The following is a 16,302-nucleotide window of genomic DNA, read 5'->3' as shown; positions in this document are numbered from 1 at the left end:
GGGAGACTGCTGACCGCATGTTGACTAGCTGGGTGTTGCCACTGGAAATGCTTCATACCCTACAGAAACGCACACATGCAAATACACATGCACATGCACAGTTTAAGCACACATAGTATGTGCATATGTACACACACACACGCACACACACACTCAATTGAGCTCAAGCTCATTGCGATCTAAACATGGACTTGGAATTGTGTGTGTATATGCGTTTGTGTCAAGTATGCAACCGTTTATTTCCTTTCACAGCGGTTGTGTACACAACGAGTGTTTGTTATTTCAAATCGTTCTCTCTCGCTGTCTCTACCCGACTTCTCTCACTTCTCTCTCTGGTCTTCCATTTTTCTACTTCTCTCTCTGTCTCTTTGTCTCTCCCTCTCTGTCTGTCTGTCTGTCTGTCTGTCTGTCTGTCTGTCTGTCTGTCTGTCTGTCTGTCTGTCTGTCTGTCTGTCTGTCTTTGTCTCTCTGTGTGTCTCTCTCTCTGTCTTTCTCTGTCTGTCTGTCTCTCTATGTCTCTCTCTCCGTCTGTCTGTCTCTCTCTGTCTGTCTATCTCTCTGTCTCTCTATGTCTCTATGTATCTGTCTCTCTGTCTCTCTCCGTCTGTCTCTCTGTCTCTCGCCGTCTGTCTCTCCATCTGTCTCTCTGTCTCTCTCCGTCTCTATCTCTTTGTCTCTCTGTCTCTCTGTCTCTCTGTCTCTCTCCGTCTGTCTCTCTGTCTCTCGCCGTCTGTCTCTCCATCTGTCTCTCTGTCTCTCTCCGTCTCTATCTCTTTGTCTCTCTGTCTCTCTATCTCTTTGTCTCTCTGTCTCTCTGTCTCTCTGTCTCTCTGTCTCTCTGTCTCTATCTCTCTGTCTCTCTGTCTCTCTGTCTCTTTGGCTGTGTATTTTAGTCAGCTGTTGAAGGGGAACACACAAATGAGCTGTGTTGCATTAGACTGCTGGTGCTTCAAGGCAGCAACAAGAAGAAGAAGGGAAAATATAAAAGTCCCTGCATCTGTTCAAATATTTGTTCTTCGTTCTGTGTGAAACTTCTCGCTGAAGATATTGGCTTTAGTTTAGACTTTTTTTTTCTCCTTCTTGGTCAGATTGTGGTCAAGCCTCCATGATGGTTGCAGTGGGAGCCTGGAGCACAAGCAAATAGAATTCCCCAGTATTCTCTTGTGACCTTTAAAAACACTCCACCTTCTTTTGCAACGTTGTGTCCAACTCACTCATCCCTCAAAATGCTTTCTCCTTCTCGTAACTCTCTCTCTCTCTCTCTCTCTCTCTCTCTCTCTCTCTCTCTCTCTCTCTCTCTCTCTCTCTCTCTCTCTCTCTCTCTCTCTCTCTCTCTCTCTCTCTCACTCTGTTTTCCCCTTTGCTTTACATGCCATGAGTTCTTGACTCCTCACTTCTCCAGCTTTAGTTCCCATCAGCTTGTTGTTACTCACTGACTATGGATAGATACAGCTGTAAAGTTGTACTGACATTTACCCCGCTATCACAGTATAGTTCTCAAACTTTTTCCCATGTCAAGGACCCCCAAATTTATATATATTTTGCCGTGGACCCCCCCCATTTGAAAATGTTTTGTGCCAGGGAAGAGAAGATTTATATAAAAAATATATATGTATTCAGAAGTGTCAATTCAAAAATAGCAGATGTACAAGCTCACTGCCTGGCACGAAATGACACGCTGTGAGCTTGTAGATTTTGAATAGCCAACGTATAAATGGATAAAGTGGTTAAATGATTGTGATGCTACATTAAAGGGATATATCACTTTCAAACATGTTTGGGGTCATTTTAACGTCTACTCAGGCTTTTATGAGCAAGCCAGTCAGCAACCCAGACAGTTTTTAAGTTGCTTGATTCAGTATCAAGAGATCTGATTATGTGGATGGGCGGGCCATAACCATATAAGGAGTTCCCAATGCAGCTACGCCCAAATATGGAGTGTGTTGTCTAACCGTCATGTGCCGTCATGGCATCCAAACAAATCACTCAGCTCCCTATATGGGCACAGAAGGGGGCATGCTCATATATGGTCATATACTGTTGACATCAGGGATGTCCATATATGGGCGTAAAAGGGACAAGTACCGACAGATACAGAGATCTCCATATATGGGCATATCAGTCGGATTGGCGGTGCGACGAAGGTGTGAGGGGCGCGTAGCGGACCGAACCTCTAGTTTGAATAAAAACGCACACACTATTTTCTACGAATTCAAAGTGAAAGTAGGTAGTCAATGAACACTTTCCGTCATAGTTTTAGTCGACGAAATTAACACCGTTTGTCACAAAATCTCAAGGCAGATCTGGACCATTTTGGGAACCACTGCCTTAGAGTTTTGTTTTTAAAATACTGAGCGGTGAAACATTCCATTTTCCCCCCATAACTGAATCTCCCATTTCCCAGCTGGGTGGGTTTTGGAATTTGGAGTTCTTAGAAAAAATGTGACGGAAAATACGCAAGTACTACTACCTTCCTGTCCCTATAGTGTGGAAAAGTGCACCAGCTGTCTCGTGTGTGTGTGTGTGTGTGTGTGTGTGTGTGTGTGTGTGTGTGTGTGTGTGTGTGTGTGTGTGTGTGTGTGTGTGTGTGTGTGTGTGTGTGTGTGTGTGTGTGTGTGTGTGTGTGTGTGTGTGTGTGTGTGTGTGTGTGTGTGTGTGTGTGTGTGTGTGTCACTGACAAGCAGGCGGATGTTTTAATGGTGTCCGTCACGTTAGGGCTTTGGCATGTCTGACTCCTGGGTCAGAGCTGTCACAGAGTGACTTGTTTACACACACACACAGGTTTGTATTATTATACTTGTGAGGACATCACAAATATTATTAATGACATTTTTGAAATTGTTGGCCTTTTTCTTTACCCTAAGCCTAAAGTTGAAAGAATTGCCGATCTACAAGCACAACGTGTCACAGATCGTCTATTTTCCGGGGCACGACACAAGCGCGTAACTAGGTTTAAATCAGGCATAACTCTATCTCTAACCCCTAAAACTAAACTCTAAATGTCTAATCCTAATCCTAACCCCAACCTGAATCTTTTTCTAATTGTAAATGATCTAAAGATCATTTTTTCAATCATAAAACAACACTTTTTGAGGACTAGGAAAATGGTTCCTCACAACAACAATTTATCATATTTCTAATATACTTGTAGGGACATTTGGTCCTCACAAGTATAGTAACACACACACACACACACACACACACACACACACACACACACACACACACACACACACACACACACACACACACTAATGACCGTTGCAGGCCTTCAGGAATGTCAGCCCCTCGGGGCTTGTTGTTTGTACATGGAGATGAGTGTGTGTGTGTGTGTGTGTGTGCACGCACACACACACACACACACACACACACACACACACACACACACACACACACACACACGTGTGTGTGAGAGGTACACGTAATCGCACACATGGCATATGTTTACATGTTATGTAGACCCATCCAATCAGCAGAGGCCATGATAAAGCAGTTGTCCAATCAGAATTGTCGTTGCTAATCTGATGTGCTGTTGTCAGCGGTGACAGACGTTTAAGCCAGCGGTTCCCAAACGGTGTGCCGAGGCACATTCTGTAGCCAAAGATATAATAAATGTTAATATTTAATAATCTAATATTTAATAATTTGATTATTTTGTATATTTTGTAATATTCTTTTAAATATGTATTTAATATTCTATGTATATATTTTTGTTTTATATTGAATTGTAATTATATATCTTTAATAGTTAACTACTATTACTAGTATAGTAGAGAATGACTGGAAACGGGGAGAGAGAGACAGGGAGTGACACGCAGCTAAGGTCGTCGTTGAATAATTCTGAATTTCTTTTAACATAAATCTTCTCTTCTGGGGGTCCCTGGCCAAAAAAAACTTTTTCTGATGGGGGTCCGCGGCCAAATATATATGAATTTGGGGGTCCTTAACATGAAAAAGTTTGAGAACCACTGGCCTAAGCCATATTGACACACACCTTCTGCACTGTCAGCTACAAGTGACTGACATCTGAACAGGATCTGTTAACGGAGTGCACTGATTAGTAGAATGAAACCTGTCCATCCAACTAGACTGACACGTCCATGTTTACACAGCTACCAGGGGTTTGGCCTTGACAGGGGTTACAACATCAAGGGGGGAAGGAGGTATTTTTTTACTCGGGTGTTTACTGTCCAAGTGTTTTCAAAAGCAGTTTTCAAAAGGAGACATTGGGCCGTTTTCTTTTTCTTTGAGACAGGCAGATGGAAAGCTGAGAGTGGGAGAGTGATAAAGGGAATAGGCTCTATGCACAGCAGCCATATTGGAAAGAAATTGGGCCTCTTCCTTACTTCCTTCACAGGTGTTACCAATGCCGTGCAGTGTTTGATGTGTTGGGGAAGTTGGAGAAAAGCACACGTAGTTCCTTCCCCCCTCAGTTCCGTGATCCTACGCATCTCTCTCTGTCATGCACATGCTCTTGCTCCCCCCTCTGAACCCCCCCTTTCATCCATGCACACAGCCACCCCCTCCTCTCCCCCCTTACAGCCATGCACACATCCATATGTGACCACAGAGCATCTATGTTTGTGTGCATAATGACAGAGATGAATAGACGGGAAGGTGGCGATAGATGGTTAGGTTGCGGTAAGGCGGAGAGTTGATGCAGTGTGCGGGCAGCGGGCCCAGCCCTCTGTAGAATAACATTATCTAAACCCCAAAACACCAGGAGAGACAGAGGCCGGGAGCCAGGGCCCACACAGCCGGGCCCAGCTGTGCAGGCCAGGGCCCACGGCCAAGAAGAGCTTGTTAGGGGTCTGTACCGTAGAGGCGCGCTGACACTCAAGCATTATTTATGCTGTACTTGGTTGCGTCCAGGTCGTCACGCACCGTAGATGGCAAATCTACAAGCTCGTGTTGTGAGCTTACAGATCAAGCAATTGTTCAAGCTAGTTTACTACGTATTGAGGGTTTAAGTGGTTAAATGTCTGAAATCCAACATAACATGAATCAAACGTATTCATAGAAAAGATTGTGCAAACAAACAAACAAACAAAAAACGTGAATTTACACAACACTGATGATAGTGCTGTCAAACAAGTCTATGAAGCTATCTATGTAATCTATGAAAAATCTGTAAAACTATTTTTACAATATAATGCATGTAGTGGGGGGTCCCTGCTTCATCTCTCTCAGCTAAGGGGCCCTTGGCCTGAAAAACGTTGAAGACCCCTGTTTTAGATAATCCTCCAGCACTCCAAAATGTTTTATTTTTGGGAATTCTGCCCAGCATTGTGATACTTATACTGTACAGTACACTGTGCAGCCAGACCAGGGTCAAACTGTGCATGAAATATGTCTTCACGGTGCCTCCGGTGCCAGATGATAGGATTAGCAACGACAGAACAACTTACATGACAGGCAGAACAAGTGGTGAAACGGTAAACCCTGGGTGTGAGAAAGAAGCAAACCCTCCAAAGACGTGTTTGGAAGTTCCTTCGCTAATCTTATTTGTCCCAGGTCTGGCTCAGGCGTCCGTCCACCAGATGCCAGGTGCACTTTTCTGGATTAACGTCTACAACAATGCTGTATTTAGTGCCATGTCCGCATCCAGGGTGACATTTGCCCCAAAGCCAGGGGCCTGAGAGCAGCTGTGGTCTTTTCAACCGTCATCCTGGGTTTTGGAACGAGCCAGTGTTCGCACGACACGTGCTGTTGTGTGGGTTTTTTTTTTTTGGTTAATCCATTCTGTCTTTTACGCTTCGGTAAGGCAGTCGGGGGACATTAGAATATCCAAAGCTGTATACGTTCCCACATTTAATCCTCCCTTCATCCAGCTGTGAGCCCGGAGAACTTCCAGAATCCAGTTTGTTGTTGCAGAGTTTTAGAACGAAGTCAGAGATTGGCTCTGGATTGGGAATGTCCCCAACAGCACAGACAGGGAAGAGAGGGAGGGAGAGCGAGAGAATATCCCCAAATAATCTTACGAACAATGTATGAGCTTTTGATATTTCTGCTATTTTGCTTTCTTTCTTTCTTAGTTTTTTCTTAAAAATGTTTTGGTCATGTTGCCTATTGTGACATGACCACAATAGAGAAGCCAGATTGAAAGTGGTGAACCCTATTACACTGATAGTCAGGACTGGGTGATAACAAGTCAGTTATTTTGTGTCTTCTACCGCCCTCTGCTGGCTCATAACAATTTGCACCTGTTTACATTTTGGGCATCTACAGCAGCTGGCAGTGGCACCCTCTCCTTCACTTCACAGGTTAACAGTCAGAGAGCTGTTCGGTGATGTTCTTTTTTTTAGGACACTTTGACAAAGACACACATTGGCTGCATGGATGTGTCCTTAGGATTTTCTGGAAGATTGAACATGTATTCTATTTCTATTGCTAGTTTAACCACTTCAAATACTCTTTAATCTTAAAATAACATAGGCAAGTCAATGTGCGTCAGATCGATGTGTGATACCTGGCATTCGCTGAATAAAGAGCACCAGGAAACAATAGAAAATCAGCAACAGACAGACGGAACAAAAGAACATCTCAGCTATTTCATAAAAGCAAAGGTTAACCCTCTGGGCATTTTGTTTTAAAATACAAAATTACTATCCTTTTTTTGTGAGTGCTGGTATGGCCGACTTTCTCCAAAATGTTATGCATTCTTCAACTGGCTGTGTGGCTACCAAAACATCCTAATTCCACATATTGTGCCAATTGTTTGTGAAACACAACGCTAGTGTGTGGGGGGGCTCCTTTCACGCTGTTTCACAAATTGCATATTAAGACTTGGCATATTAAGATGTTGGTCGCCACACATGAGATAAACCAAGACACCTGCCTGTAAGGCTCTGCAGTGACACCTTGAGCCACAAGAGGGCCGTAGGAGTGCGTGTGGCACAATGTGCCAGATACACTTATCATTATTGTCATGAGAAGGAGAGGAGATTTAGTCTGACCTGTTAATGTGTTTAGCTGTGTCAACCTCTGCTGAAAACACACATTATTATTATATACACATTAATTTAGGGGTCCTTGACATGACACACACACACACACACACACACACACACACACACACACACACACACACACACACACACACACACACACACACACACACACACACACACACTACTAACACGACTAAAATGCCTGGTAATGTTTTTGAGAGAACATCATAGAGCAGCAAGTATTACCCCGTTTTCACATAGCCAAAGTGCAGGACGTATAGTGGAAATATTGAAATCCGGGCACTGATCTTGTGTGGCAGAAGTTTTGGTGTTCGACATTTTACGGAAAGCTTCCTATTAATTTTCCCGGAATGTACTGGCGGAATAACATTTTCCTGGAAACGCTCAGAACGGTCATCGTGGTCGAGCATTGGTTTCAACAAGAGAGCGAGCGTGCCTGGACATACCTGTAGCCAAAACTGTTCAGTGACAAAATGCTTCAAAGCAATGTCGACAATAGGCTCTGAGAAAGGTGAAACTTACATATGTGTTGCATGAAGAAAATGGCTGGTCCTAAGATTTAAGTTAAAGCTCCGTTTTATAGGGAGAGGGGGTGAGAGAGAGAAAAGAGAATGGCAGCCACACTGAGTGAAGGGATTGCGTCACGACTAATCTGAGTTCTCAGAAATTCTCAACCTTTCCACGTTTCTCTCTCTTACCAATATACACACCACAGTTATTTTAGTTTTGAAATATTCATTACCTCACTTAGTTTATCATATTGGTATTTGGTTTTAGTTTAGCTTTAGAGTTTAGTTTATCACATTGGTATTTGGTTTCAGTTAAGCTTTAGAGTTTAGTTTATCACATTGGTATTTGGTTTCAGTTTAGCTTTAGAGTTTAGTTTATCACATTGGTATTTGGTTTCAGTTTAGCTTTAGAGTTTAGTTTCATCTTTCAGTTTTAGTTATTATTATTATTATTATTATTATTAAGCCAGAATTCCACACACAGGCATGCAAATATATTATATAAATATATATAACATAGATACTCTGTGGTTATTTTTATTTATCTCTGATACATGTGCACGCCAGTTCTCTCTCCCTCTCTCAGGTACACATATACACACACTCACACTAGTGAAATTAGTCGGCCACCCCCCTCCCCATGTCTCTGTGTGCTGGGTGCCTACAGCATGACACCATGATGGCATGGTGCTGGCGTGGCACATGAAACCCAACTCCCCTGTGGTCTGGCTGCATGGAGCCCCGTCAGCATGACCCTGAGCTCCATCCACCCAATGTCTGTCCCCCACACTGTCAGCATCGCCCTGACCTCCACCTGATCTACAAGATCACCTCCACCCAATCCTGATATACAGGATCACCTCCACCCAATGCTGATGAACAAGATCACAATGCGTTGTGAGCTTGTAGATCTGCTATTTTCAAAAGAATCTTGGAAACAAATTAGGAATATTTTTGTGGCGGACTCTGGCACAAAGAAATTGGGTCTGTGGAAAAAATACATACATATGAAATTGAGGGGTCCTTGACATGAAAATGTTTGATTTAAACAACATTAGGAAGCAGGCCCAAATAAGCAACTACACTTTAGAAACTAGACCCAAAAAAAAGCACAACCCACAACCACCAATATTTACAAGCGACTTTACACAGAAAAACAAGCCCAAACTGGCTTCTAATAAGCAGACATGGCAACACTGCTTCCTGACGTGTGTGTGACCAATCACCTGTGTGCATGTGCTCTCTCTCTCTCTCTCTCGTTGCCAGGGCGACAGCGTAACCGCCTGGAGCCAATGGACACCATCTTTGTCAAGCAAGTGAAAGAGGGAGGCCCCGCCCATGGAGCTGGACTCTGTACAGGTACACACACACACACACACACACACACACACACACACACACACACACACACACACACACACACACACACACACACACACACACACACACACACACACACACACACACACACACACAGGTTACTATTCTTGTGAGGACATCAGCGTTTTAAGATGGCAATTTCACGAATGCCATAAAAAACTAAAGCTAAACAAACAAATAGCCGATCTACAAGCTCTACAAGGCCATTTTTGGTGCATGACGCGGCACACAACTAAGTATTGGTGTAGTACAAGGAAAATGGTCCTCACAAAATGTCTATTTCTCTAATTCTACTATACTTGCGGGGACATTTGGCCTTCACAAATAGAGTAATACACGCATACACACACACACACACACACACACACACACACACACACACACACACACACACACACACACACACACACACACACACACACACACACAAAGAATAAATACAGACAATACGCACAGACGGTGAATTAAAGCACCACTCTGAGTCAAGAATGTGTGTACACACAGGTGTACGTGCACACGCACACACACACCCACACACACACAGTTCCTGCGGAGGCCGTGCCAGTCACACTCCTGCTGATAAACGGTAAATGGTATGATTAATATTGTTGTTTGATGCCAGGATTTCTCCATAGTTAAGTCTTTCTTTAGTAAAGGCGGCCAGTCAAAACAAGTATGGAAGTTACATCATAAACTGGAGGTTGTTGTTCTAACCCCGGCCCTCCACTCTGTAAATCCCCCACGGTTCATTCTGACTCTCACTTACCGTACGTGAATCATGTCTTAAGGTTTGAGAAGTTTAAAATAACTTTAAATAATAACATAAAAAGGGGGTGGAGCTGGAGGGGTGGAATTCCTTTCAGGTTAGAAGACATGTTTCACATGAGACAAAAACATTGGATGTTTTCCTTTTTTTTTCTCGTTCATTTTTGTTTCCATATACCCATTAAGACCTGATGGCCGACGTCTTTTCAACAGTTTTCTGAAAAACCTGTGTTGCTATATATCGTCGGTGTCGGGCAGAAACCTTGTATCTCCATTTTCCATTTTCAACTTTTTGTGTTTTTTTTTGTAAATTAACGCCCTACTTGATCATACTACAGCGTCACACAAAAGGATCAAAAGTAGCAGATCCACAAGCTCAAAACACACTGCAAAGCGACGCGTTTTGAGCTTGTAGATCTGCGACTTTTGTTTTGTTTTTTATCCTTAAAAGTTACAGTTTTGGACATATGAGGTTTCCACCCGACAGAGACGATATATAGCTCAAATCTTTCCCGGTTTTAATGGGTTAAGATGTTCTCAGCGCCAGTAAAGAGTCAGCATTTTGGAGTATCTTTTGGTATAGTAAGTTTTCCTGGTCTCACGTTTTCCTGGTCTCTAACCCACCTGTGTCCAACAACTTCCAGGGGGTGCCTGAAGGGGCCCTGCGGCTGACATAGAAATTATTCAGTTCCCTTCCATGTGTGTCCGGTCTCCTTTGTTTCAAATGGGAATGACACTGCGGTAACTAAAACCCTGGCCCCAGCTGCACCGTACTGTCAGTGTTGGTGCCAGGTTAGCGCAGTGCGCTACAGGAAATGCTAAGTGGCCGAGACAAGTCTTCCAACTCTCTCTCTCTCTCCTTTCTGCTTTTATCTCTGCTCCCCGCTCTCTCGGGACAGGGGAGTACACCGTTTTTCCCACAATTATCTGGTTTCTCTCCTCTCCCCCCACCCCGATCTCCTGTCTTCCTGTAAAAGATGGCCATCTATAGAAGACTTGATTGAATGGGTGCAGGGGACGCAGGGTCCCGTCTGTAAACAACAAGCATTTTTGGGCGTTTGAGATTCTTGTGTTCCGTGTCGTCTCGTGAGATTCGGGGCACAGATCTGTCTTCCTTGCGCAGGCAGCGGGGGAAATGGTCCTCATTCCAAGACGGTTGGGGAGCTCATTGACAGGATTCTAGCCGAAGCGCAGAATGGATGTGGGGCTGAATCGAGGCTCTTTTTTAAAATTCTTATTTAAGGATATCAGGACACTTTGACTTGGAAGATGAAAAAGCAAGGCAAACAAACCTCCTACAGTAACTGTTAAAGCCCGATGTATGCTTAGTTGCGTGCTGGTGTTGCATGCCGTAAATAGCAGATATACAACGCGTCACGTTCGTGACGCGTTGTGAGCTTGTAGATCTGCTATTTACCCGAGCACGACACCGGCACGCAACTAAGTATAACCGAGGCTTTATGTGGTCGTGTTGTCGGTAAAACATCTGATCTGGGACGTTAATTCTTTTGTGAATTCTCTCCCCAGGGGACCGCATTGTGAAGGTGAATGGAGAGAGCATTATTGGCAAGACTTACTCCCAAGTCATCGCCTTGATCCAGAACAGGTAAGGGCTCCTTCTGTCTAGATTCACTTAACACACAGACAATATATCGTCTCTGTCAGGTGGAAACCTCATATGTCAGGATTAAAATTCAGAAGTAGCAGATCTACAAGCTCGAAACACAAAAAGTAAAAATAAGAGGTTTCTGATCGACAGCAACGATATGTACACTTCTTTATGATCGACTGTTTCACAATCATTCAACAAAGGAATCACAGTTTCTCCAAGAAGACGCCCACCACCTGAACGCCTAATTTTAGGCTTAATACTAGAATCTGTCAAAGAGGAAAACTCAACAGGGGAAAACACGCACAGATTTTCCAGGGAATTTCCTTATTAGTAGTCCTTGTGTTGTGGCAGCATATGTTTTAGAGTTTCAAGCGTTGTCATTCTGTTCACACTCATTTTATTCACCACACCCATTTTATTTCACCATCTGTTAACATTGATTATATTCAGTAAAGACCCACCATTGTGACCCAGATTATCATTTCTGTAGACACGTTGGAAAGGCCCCTTTTTGACTCATGTATTCCAATTTCTTTGCCCTGTCTGTCTCTTTTGCTCTGTTTGTCTAACACAGTGTTTCCCAAACACTGGGTCGGGACACATTTGTGGGTCTTTTTTTTTTTTTTTAAGAAAGCCACACATTTTTAGCCGATCAAACATTGAAAGAAAGCAAAGAAAAATCTGAAATTCCTTAAAAAATAAATTAATAAACGTCTTAAACGTTTTTATTAATCATTATTCAAACTATTCAAAATTTATGCGACACGTTGTGAGCTTGTAGATCTGCCATTTTCACTAGTTTGGGTTCCCAGGGAGACATCAAATTTCTCTTTTGGGTCTCGAGCTAAAAAGTTTGGGAACCTCTAGTCTAGCGTATTGCTCACTCACCTTCTCTCTGTCTCTCTCTCTTTCCCTGTCTGTCTGTCTGTCTCTCTCTCTCTCTCTCTCTCTCTCTCTCTCTCTCTCTCTCTCTCTCTCTCTCTCTCTCTCTCTCTCTCTCTCTCTCTCTCTCTCTCTCTCTCTCTCTCTCTCTCTCTCTCTCTCTCTCTCTCTCTCTCTCTCTCTCTCAATTCAAAAATGGCCCCTGTCCAAGTCCTAACCTACCCCATGTCCTAACCTAACCTACCCCCCTACCTCCCCTCTCTCTTTCTTCTTTTGTACATATTTTTTTCACTTTTCATACCAGTAACCTGTAAACTGATTGTATGACATTCTGTATAGTAGTGTGTATATCTGTCTGTCTCTTATATGTCATCATGATTCCATGTACTGTTATGTACTGTCATGTACTGTTCACATGTCTTACTATAAAGTACATCATTCAATCAATCAATCAATCAATCAATCAATCAAAACTCTCTCTCTCTCTCTCTGTCTCTCTCTCATACATCCAACAGTGCTGATTCGCTGGAGCTGTGCGTGATGCCAAAGGATGAGGACATTTTGCAGTTGGTAAGAAAGCGGCTCATCAACAAACATTGCGTTGCTCTCCAGTACTTTAGTTTCAATTCTCACCAGGCTTCATGTGGAGGGAGTGTGACCAGTTTGTCTCTGTGGCTATGTATGCCACAGTAATATCAATCAGCTAGGTTTCCGGTGGTCTATTTAATGCTCATAGACCCACAGTACTATCTGTGGCTCATAGACCCACAGAGAGGGAGCCATCATTCACCGTGCTGAGCTCCCCAAGGCACTTAGGCAGGGGTTCTCTAAAGGTCGGGGGATCCCCAGGGGTCCTAAAGGGGGTTCCACTTTAGGGGTTTAACCACTTTAACTCTATTTTATACTTTCTGGGCTTGTGGATCGGCTATTTTTGAAACATTTTGTAAAATCTTGAAATCATTTGAAATAGTAAAAAAAAAACGGGTCCATCTTTACACTCTCAGAGTTAAATGAACACAGAGTGTATAAACCCTCCTTTACTCTACGTCTCATGGATTAGCGGCCAGCGATGTTGACACATGAAGAGGATTATTGTCTTGTCAGGTTGGCCTGCTGGGGTTACCAAGACAATTCTGTCACCATAATAATGTAGCTACACACAGTAAACTCCTGAGCGTTAATTTAACTCTTGAGAGTGTAACAGTGGACCTATAAGGCAGTGGTTCTCAATCTTTTCAGGCTGATTGATTACTTTTCACGAACTACAGTAATGGGCTATTATTATAACTTTTCATTTTAGAGGTGTTAAAAAGGTCTTAAAAGTCCTTAAATTGTCACTTTAGAAATGTGCAGATACCCTGTATGCACTTATACTATACTATTGATTTGTTTACTGTTCTTACATTAAGCAAAATCATGTGGGGAGTGGGGACCCCCTCCACAGGTTGAGCACCACTGCCGTAAGGGGTCCTGGCAAAGTGTCCTTGAGCAAGACACCGAACTCCTTCCTGTGCCAGACACTTTGGACACAACAACATCAGATTATGTGTGTGTTTGATTGCATTTGGAAGAGTGTGAGTCTTCAGGGTCCGTGACTGACCACCACAGAGCGATAACAACACAGCTGTTGACCTCCCCAAACATGTCTTTCTAGGAATAAGTGGGCTCGAGTCAAAGCGCCCCCGCCGCCTTTTGCAATGCTAAATTCCACTCATAGCTAGATAACTAGACCACAGCGCGCCAAAAACCAGCCACAGTATGTTGCTTTTGGCGTTTTGGAATCCGTCTGAACACCCACGACAAGGGGCCTAAGAAGCAGTTAGCTGTTTTCCTCACGAGGAAAAAGTCTTAATAATCTTATCAGGCATTGATTTATTACCAGTAAAGCCGTTTTTTTCCTTTCAGGAGACAAGCTGCCATTAGTCTGTCATTAGATTTATGAGTTTTCTACTGCCGTGTAATGCCTGATTTATACTTGGTGGTGCACCAAAAAAAATAGCAGATCTACAAAAAGCTGCACGACACTTGTAGATCTGCTGTTTTCTGTGTGTGACGCTGGCGTGCTACGAACGATAAATCAGGTTTGAACAGAACAAAGTGTAGTGTGAAACAAGGAGGAGACGTCAGTGCCAGTGGTCTGTCTCTCTTCCTGTTTGGACGCTCACTCTGTGCACGTCCACCATGGTTACTAGATGACTGTAGCTGTGAATAACCATCATGAATAACAGTCATCACACCATCACTAGGGCTGTCACCATTAGGACATTGCACTTGACGACTAATTGTCTTTTAGGGCTTTGTATTAAAAATTGCACGGGCAAAAAACTTAAATACACAAATAAATGGCCGATCAAAATAAATAATGTATTATGGACAAAACATTTCTGAAAATGATCTGCCATTTTTTGAAAATGTATGAACCTTTTCTCAACATGGAAACGATTATGATTATGCAGAAATAACTGCGATTATCTCAAATAATTGCCATTAGGCAATTATGCATTAATTGTGACAGGCCCATCACCATTGTCTGAAGACATCTCTATTCCGCCAAGGAAAAAAATCAGTAGCGTTGAACACTGCATGCTCTGTTGATGCTCTCTATTTCTCCCTCTCTCTCTCTCTTCCTCTGTTTGGCCTTCTCAACGCACGAGCCTCTGTCGTGCGTTTTCTGAACCGTTGATGCGTGAAGGAACGGTGGAAGGCAGCGTGAGGGATGCTTCCTACATATACTGTACATTGACGATGCATAGCAGAGAGCGCGTGCAGGGTGGCTCTTTAACTGCCGCAGAGTTTATGAGTCAGTGTAGGTTTAAACGCAGATGGATCGGAGGCACACGGATGCAAAATGCGTGTCATTTTGCATACTTAGCATTGCAGCTGAGGGGTGTGTGTGTGTGTGTGTGTGTGTGTGTGTACGTCCCTGCGTGTGCAGTCACTGAGCCTTTCGCTACCAGAGGGAGAACAGCTGCAGTCAGCTGATATCTCTCATGTTGTTTACTTGAGAGAGATAGAGCGAGAGAGAGAGGGATAGTATGGAAGCATGCTAGCAGAACAGATTCTACAGATGACAGAGGAGAGAGAAAGGGAGGGAGAGAGAGAGAGGGGGAGAAGAGTGAATGTGGAGCATCTGCTGTTGGAATGCCAGAGAAACCAGGGAGAGGGGGAGGAGGGGAATGATGAGAAGGTATGATTGACAGTTAAGAGTGTGTCATCATCAAGTGAGAGCGAAAAAGAGATGGAGGAAGAAAAACAGACTGATGAGATGGAGAGAGAGAGAGAGAGTGAGCGAGCAGTAGTATTAGTAGGACTAATGCTATAGTGGTACTGTTGGACTACACGGCACATCCACGCTTAACAGGACAGCAGAACAACCCCAGGCCTGACTGACTGACGGACAGGTTGGCATGTCCGCCACCACGCCTCCTCTCCTCTTCCTCCTCTTCCTCTTCTCCTGCTGCCCGCCTCGTGCTTCCAACGCACTCAGTCCACTCTCACACACACAGCGTACACACGCTGTGTATTTTTAGCTCCTGGCTGAAAGCCGGAGAGAACATGCCTCCTCCTTCTCCGCCGGTCTCTGTGACCTCCTCCTCCTCCGTCGGTGTCACGGTGCCTCTGGTTTCTCTCTCTCTCTCTGTCATGCTTAACGCTCACCTTTCTTTCTCTTTCTGTGTGTTTTCTCCCTCCGCCTTGCCTTTCCTCCTCCTCCTCCTCCTGCGCGCCGTGGACTACAGTTTTCCAGGGATATCACTGCTCTGGTAAGGAGGGGAATCTTTCCTATACTAACTTATAACTCACCAGGTCTCGTCTTGCTTGCTCGTCCTAAGTTGAACCTTTTCGTCCCTCACCCAATAGGAGTACCGACGTCATGACGTCACTCCCCCGCTATCCCCCCTGGGTAACCCAAGTATTTCTATCTATTACAAATACCATAGGGAAATCCTAGATCGCGTCGTATAAGAACTGTGTTAAAAAAATAACTTCTAGGGCTGTAGGAAAAAATCGATTCGAATACGAATCACGATTCAGAATCGATTTTCATTTTCAATTTAACTTTTTTTTTTGTATAATGACATTTTTGAGAAGTGGACAGTTCTGGGCTGAATCGGGGTTAGGGTTTCCGAATTTGAATCGGAAAAAATGGGAATCGTGACCCCGGAATCGAATCGTGAGATAGCAG

General features: G+C 43.7%; 1 protein-coding gene across 3 annotated transcripts in view; it reads left to right on the top strand.

Moving 5' to 3' along the window:
* arhgap21a (Rho GTPase activating protein 21a) overlaps positions 1-16,302 on the top strand; it is a gene marked incomplete at its 3' end in the record, with an annotated part of 70,117 nt that overhangs the window by 20,689 nt on the left and 33,126 nt on the right. For 2 of the 3 annotated variants that reach the window (XM_080417815.1, XM_080417818.1), the window contains 3 exons: positions 8,747-8,839; positions 11,153-11,231; positions 12,635-12,689. In XM_080417815.1, coding sequence (XP_080273941.1) covers positions 8,747-8,839; positions 11,153-11,231; positions 12,635-12,689 — 227 coding nt within the window. Of the gene's footprint in view, positions 1-8,746; positions 8,840-11,152; positions 11,232-12,634; positions 12,690-15,856; positions 15,881-16,302 lie in introns of those variants that run through there. The other variant, XM_080417814.1, reaches the window with a different exon arrangement.

Source organism: Gymnoscopelus braueri (assembly GCF_963280865.1).
Source record: "Gymnoscopelus braueri genome assembly, chromosome: 21".
NCBI classification, from domain to species: Eukaryota; Metazoa; Chordata; class Actinopteri; order Myctophiformes; family Myctophidae; genus Gymnoscopelus; species Gymnoscopelus braueri.
Note: the sequence above shows the minus strand (reverse complement) of the source record. Positions and strands in the feature narration are given on the sequence as shown.